Source organism: Neurospora tetrasperma, assembly GCF_000213175.1.
Source record: "Neurospora tetrasperma FGSC 2508 unplaced genomic scaffold NEUTE1scaffold_5, whole genome shotgun sequence".
NCBI lineage: Eukaryota > Fungi > Ascomycota > Sordariomycetes > Sordariales > Sordariaceae > Neurospora > Neurospora tetrasperma.
Window position 1 is genome coordinate 3,868,019 of NW_009799103.1, and position 6,413 is coordinate 3,874,431.

The 6,413-nt window shown below is 54.6% G+C and overlaps 2 protein-coding genes across 2 annotated transcripts; one reads left to right on the forward strand and one right to left on the reverse strand.

Moving 5' to 3' along the window:
• Positions 1-418: 418 nt before the first annotated feature.
• NEUTE1DRAFT_103378 (uncharacterized protein) lies at positions 419-1,167 on the reverse strand (the record flags this gene model as incomplete). The annotated part of the gene is made up of 3 exons (XM_009855453.1): positions 419-705; positions 930-1,007; positions 1,152-1,167. The coding sequence occupies 3 exons, from the start codon at positions 1,165-1,167 to the stop codon at positions 419-421; spliced, it is 381 nt and encodes a 126-aa protein (XP_009853755.1).
• Positions 1,168-1,316: 149 nt separating this feature from the next.
• On the forward strand, positions 1,317-6,154 carry NEUTE1DRAFT_131586 (pH-response regulator protein palA/rim-20; the record flags this gene model as incomplete). Its single annotated transcript, XM_009855454.1, has 11 exons — positions 1,317-1,357; positions 1,417-1,552; positions 1,650-1,914; positions 1,995-2,007; positions 2,157-2,231; positions 2,397-4,636; positions 4,723-5,061; positions 5,104-5,159; positions 5,608-5,672; positions 5,827-5,840; positions 5,944-6,154. 9 exons carry the CDS (start codon positions 1,805-1,807, stop codon positions 6,152-6,154), a joined length of 3,123 nt encoding a protein of 1,040 aa, XP_009853756.1.
• Positions 6,155-6,413: the final 259 nt, after the last annotated feature.

Consider the following 6,413-nt stretch of genomic DNA (forward strand, 5'->3'; position numbering starts at 1 on the left):
TGGCATCTTGGCCACTTGGCGTGCTGTGCCGAAAGTAATAAAAAAAAAGGGTGACGGTGTTGCACGACATTGGGATTATCCCGAAAGTCGGCATCATCTCGACGCCGGGTTGTCTGCTAAAAAGCCACTGGCGTAGGTTGTTCTTCTGGTACGAATGGATCAGGGAAAATACCTGCTAACTGACCTGCTCCGAGTCATTAACCCTGAGCTGTTGTGTTGGAGCTGAAGAAGGATGGGAGATCTGATATGGGTAGTCCCTGGCATACTTTGACTTGACAGCGAGACAGTCTCGAGCACAGCAGACTGTCGTCTAAGGGACAAGGTGACTACCAGGTTTTCGTGGCGTTATGTGCGCAAAGGCGGATGGGTGCAGTGGGAAGGGGATGCTGGCCTTTGGCATATTCCGTTACACAATGGCTTAAGCAGCGACCCTGTGTGGATGAAGACCGTCCGCCTCGCCTATCAAAGAGGCCGAGACGCTGACATGAAAATGGTCGACAGGCCTTCCTCGGGCTGGTATCCGTATCACACACATGCAGCCGAGAGGCTTTGCGGTGGCGCCCCGTCTGCGTCTGCCATCGGGACCGAGAGACGCATCACGGCCGAAGTAGCTAGCTAGCAGTATGAAGGCCAGTGGAGGTGTTGATACCCAAGACGGCTGGTGGGGAAGGAAATCGAAATCTGCTCTTGTTCGATAGCAAGCCGCTATTGTGACGATAGTTTTTTGTCCTTGGGAGGGCGACTTGGGGTTGTGATTGGAGGATTCTGGTCGCGGTACAACTCTTCAGCTTCTCGGTGGTGATGTGGGCGCGAGTGGCTGCGGAGATGGCTGCTGTTGAGGGGGAGTACTTTTCCTCCTTGATTCAGACATCGGGGAGGTGTATTGTCTTTCTGGGCCCCGTGATGTCAGCCATCCATGAACTACTTACGGTGTAGTCTAGACACCCAGGGACCAGGGAAACGGGGCGGGCCGCGCAGGGATGGATCATAGGGTGAGGGAGTGAGCACTGGGAGAGGTAACGTTAGCAAGGGCTCACCCAGAAACTGTGAGAGAGTGTAGCCAGAGTAACTAACGACAGAACTGAAGGCAGAGGAGCTAGAACAACCTCGTGACGCAAATGGCCACTGATGCGGTGAGTGTACCTAAGTACGTAGTGTAGTAGGCATGTGAGAGCTGATATATCTCAATGGCGTCTGGTGTAGTCGATACGAGAACTGAAGCCGAGGGTGCGGCTGGTGGGTGTAACTAGAGACTCCATTTAAGGAGCATGCGTCCCTGATCTCGCCTGAAGCTGCTTTACTTGTCCGTGGGTTCGTTTGAGAGGTGATTCTCGAAATGCTCCCGTATACCCATGATGTTTGTCGATACCCGAGATCAACCGAAGTGGTTGAAGACTGACATTGACTGAGAGACAGACAGCAACACACAGAAAGAGCCGCACTCAGCAACGCAACCTCCCCATTTCCCTTTCTGTCCATGCGTTGTAGCGTTACCCATGGATTAGGAGTAAGTAGGCGCTTCCCTACCTACCCAGATTGGGGCAGTCATCCAGTCAGTCTCTGTCACCATCCGTCTCACGCTTGTCGTGCACGCTGCTTGTCTGACGCTGGACAACGACTGACTGCCTGGGTAACTGACCACGTCCCAGTGCAATGGACCATGGGGTGGTTTGGAAGGCCAAGGGAAGCAATTGAGAGTTGCACGAGGGACCCCTCTGTGCTCCAGGGATGGAAAGACATGTCATGGCTTTGTTCGAGGTTGAGACATTGATCAAGATGGGGTTCCAATCTGTTGGTTGATGGGATGATGGAACCCGACATGGGAATGAATGGAATGGAATGTGGTGAAGTGGAAAGAAAGATGGAAGGGGGACGAGATTCATTGAATGAGAGGAGGAAGCCCGTTCTAGTGCAGTGAGATGGAGGAAGAAGTGCACAGGCCAACTTGATCAAGGTTATTCTTAAACGCGTATGCCAGGACCTCGATGTTCCAGCCAGCAGAGTAGTGTAAGTGGAACTTGGTCTCCAGAGTACCTACCTATTGGATGTAAACGGACTGGATAGTAACTTGAGAAACGACAACTTCTTTCAAGCTTATACAATCTATCAAATATCAGCTTCTTATTCGCACATGACGGTTGTGGCTCTTGTCCCAGATATGCCATACATTCGTACCTCTACCAACCGAGGCCTTGGCATATGCGTTTAATATCTGGGCGGGGCAGCTGACGGTAAGTACTTAGGTCCATGCCACTGGGGGAAGACAACCGCGGGCTGGTTGATTGATGTCATTTTCGTGATCAGGCCACGGTGCTTCTCCTCCTCCAACACGACTGGATCGCCAAAACACAAAAAAGTCAACAAACAACACATTGACCGCACTCATCCGGCAATAGGTACACGCGCCCGCCGGCCAGATGACAACCACCCACGTGCTGTCGCTTCCCTTCCGGAAGTCGACCCAGCTGTCACTGTCGCGCGCCATCCAGCAGTACATTTCCACCAAATACGACCAACACCCGGACATGTTCCGCCATGACCTCGACACCATCGATGCTCTGCGCCGCGACGCCATCAACGTCCGCGAAGCCCACCCGAGTGGCATCCGGAAGCTCCAGATGTACGCCGCCCAGCTCGTGTGGATTGGCGGCAAGTTCCCCATCGATGTCGGCGCCGACTTCACCTGGTACCCGGCTCTGGGCTACCACACCGAACACCCGCTCGTCCAGAACAACCTCAAGTACGAGCTGATGAACGTCCTCTACAACCTCGCCGCCCTCTACTCCCAGCTGGCCGTGGCCTCCAACCGCAACAGCACCGAAGGCCTCAAGACGGCCGCCAGCTGGTTCTCCCACGCCGCCGGCGTCCTCACCCACATCAAGACCCAAGTCCTGCCCGAGCTGCGCATGCCCAGCCCGCCCGACGACATGGACGAAACCACCCTCGAGTCCCTCATACAGCTCTTCCTCGCCGAGGCCCAAGAGTGCTACTGGCAGAAAGCCGTCATGGACGGGTACAAAGACGCCTCCATTGCCAAGCTAGCCGCCCGTGTATCCGACCTCTACAACGAAGCCGGCGAGGCCGCCATGCGCAGCGAGGCCATCAGCTCGGCCTGGATCCACCACATGAGCGCCAAACACCACCATTTCGCCGCCGCCGCCCAGTTCCGCGCCGCCAGCGATTGTCTCGAACGCAAGAAATACGGCGAAGAGATTGCTCGGTTGCGGGACGCCCTCGCCTGTGTCAACGAAGGACTCAAAGAAACCCGGGGTGGCTACCTCAGCAAAGCCGTCGTCGAAGACCTGCAGGGCCTCAAGCGTCGCCTGGAAGAGGACCTCAAGCGCGCCGAGATCGACAACGACCGCGTCTACCTGCACATTGTGCCGCCCAAGACTGAGCTCAAGCGTCTCGACCGCGCCAACATGGCCGTCGCCCGTGTGCCTCCCCAGGTGGCCAAGCCGTACGAGTTTCTGGGCGACCACAACGCCGAATTTGGGCCGGCCTTGTTCACCAAGCTCGTCCCCTTTGCCGTACACGTGGCCGTTTCCATATACGAAGAGCGTCGCGACAGGCTGGTCAACAACTCCATCATCTCCGAGCTCGAGTCCATGACATCCCAACTTCACGAAATTCTTTCCTCTCTCAACCTCCCCGGTTCCTTGCAAGCCCTTGAAAAGCCGCTCGGCCTTCCAGGCACCTTGGTCCAGCACGCCGACGAGATACGCCAAGCCGACGCCCTCTACCGCCTGCAGCAAGGCTTGACGGACATTGACAAGCTCTGCTCTTCGGACCTAGCCATCTTCGAAGAAGGCCGGTCCCTCCTTCTTGCCGAAGAGGAGGAAGACTCTCGTCTCCGTCTAAAGTACGGTACCGAACGGTGGAACCGCCCGCAATCTCGTCAGGATCCGTCCCCCAATGGCGGGGCTAAACTTTGGCGACAGGCCCAAGATATTGAAGGCTACTTTGGCTCTTCCACAGCCTCGGACCAAGTAGTCCGCGAGAAATTCAACGCCGTGAGGGACACGCTCGCCATTCTTGCTGGGTCGGATCGATCAATCATGGATTTCATCCCCAACTCGCGACGGACCGACATCCCCGAGAGCTTGAAGCCGGCCCTAGGAAGGCTACGAAGCGCCTACAACGACGTGCAGCGTCTTGAGTCCCGCCGGCGCAAGCGCGTCGAATCTTTGCGCGCTCGGTCTCGTGCAGATGACATCAAGCCTGACATCCTCGTCGAAGCCGCTCGCTTAGAACGGGCGTACCCGACAACCGCCATCGCAACCGCCCACTTTGAGGACTTCTTCGAGAAACGCCTCGACCGCCTATACGAATCAGAGCTGGAGGCCGTGGAAAGGGATAAGCAAGAGCAGGAGAAGATTGTACAGGAGGTGAAGAGGGCGAATAAGGAGTTTGAGGCACAAAAGAGGCAGGTCGATAGAGCCGGGGGAGGGAATCGAGAGAGAGAAGAGGCGCTCCAGAAGCTGGATGCGGCCTATTACAAATACAAGGAGATTGTGAGCAACGTGGAGGTCGGGAGGAAGTTTTATAACGATCTGAGCCAGATTGTAGAGCAGTGGAGGGGGTTGGTAAGGGGGTGGGTGAGCGAACGGAGGAGGGATGCGAGGAGTCTTGAAGAGTATGTCCTTCTTTGTTTCGGTTCACCCTTCTTTTTGTCTTCATCCTACCCGTCTTGCCTTTCTGAAGCTAACCAATTCTCAACAGGGAAATCAACATGCCCCCTCTGTCCTCCCTCAACATGCATCAATCATCATTTTCGTATCAACAACAACAGCAACATCACCAACAACCACCACCGCCACCACCACAAATTCCTTTCCCCGAACCCATCCAACCTCATCAGCCAATAGTCGAACAAGCGCACATCCAAAGCTGGGCCGACAACGTGCCACAACAACAGCCAAAGCCAGTAGCTCCTGGGGCGTGGGCACCAAACATGGGGATAAAATTCGGATCCCCTGTGGCCCAGGGGCAGCAGCATCAACAAGAGCAGGGGCAACCAGGACCGGTAAACGCTACATGGGATCCATCTCAAGGGATCCGGTTTGGGTAGCCGGTAGTTGTGTGCTGAGGTGAATTTACCAGGGCGGGCAGGACAGGAGACAGACTGGCCAAAGTCCCTACCGTCCGCGACTGGAAGTGTATGTTTCGGAGCATCATTCGATGGATTTGGCACATTTAGTAGAAGCATAGCATAGCGGGACTGGAATTTACTCTATCTTTACACGGATGGCAAAACAGAAGCTTGATCTTGGTACTCAGCCTAAATATCCGGCTCCCTTTTTCTTTTTGATTCCCTCATGTATCAGGTCCACCTCAGAGTTAGAGCCTGGAAGGCGGATTCTATCATACACAGGCGACCGGGGCTAGGTCGAAGACCCGCACTCCTTCTTGATCCCCTTCTCGACCAGGCATGTAGCCGGAGCTATCGCCGTTGCTGACATAGAGAATTCGGACATCTTGGGTGGTGCACCTTCAACCGACATAACCCATAGGGACGGGAAGCAAATGGTTCTTGACTTCACCACTCGCCCAACACCAGCCGTTCTTTCCCACTGATGCATCATGTTGGATTTGAACTTGCTTTAGCTTTGGCAACCTTCGGTGCAAACCTACCTCTAGAAAAGGATCGAGTGACGGAAGTCACCACTCAAGTAAAAAGGCACCTCTCTTCTCGACCTCGAGCAACGACCGGCAATTTCTTCTCAGAATCATTCTGACAGCAGCATCAATTCCTCTCCACTACTGTACAGCCAGGACATCAGCATTCGCTAAACGCATTATCAAGAATACTATTAACCAGTAAAGCCAACCGCCAATATGTTAGTCAAGCACCGGGCATCTCCCGCATCCCTTCCATGTCCCACACCACTGACCCCGTCCCCCACGTACCCCTATCCAAGACAGACACTAACTACCTAACAGGTGCTACGAAGAAGAAGTCGTCCGCGAAGTCGTCACCGCTGCCTCCAGCAAGGACAAAGACAAGGACAACAGCAACACATACACCATCAAGGTTTTAGTCAAGAAGTGGAACGATTGCGGCTCCAAAAGTTGCCCCCAGTCGACGTCTTACGAGCCACATGCACTTGCCTCCAACAGCTCGTCCACCAGCTCGGATACCAAGAAGAAGTAGGATGAATATAAAGGGTCGTCCGAGCCCGAGCCATCATCGATGTTTGAGAGTGCTTGGGACGAGTACAATCTGGACGCGAATCGAAAGCAACACGAGAGTGATTCAAATTATGAGATTGATCATGGCGATCCGGATGCGGAAACTCATCCGGGCACCAAGCGCCCCGCATCTCCAGAGTTCATGAGTCAAGATGGATCGAAAAAGAGTAGAAAAGAAGAGTAGGTATCAGAAGCGAGGTTCATTGGGGGGGGGGGGGGGG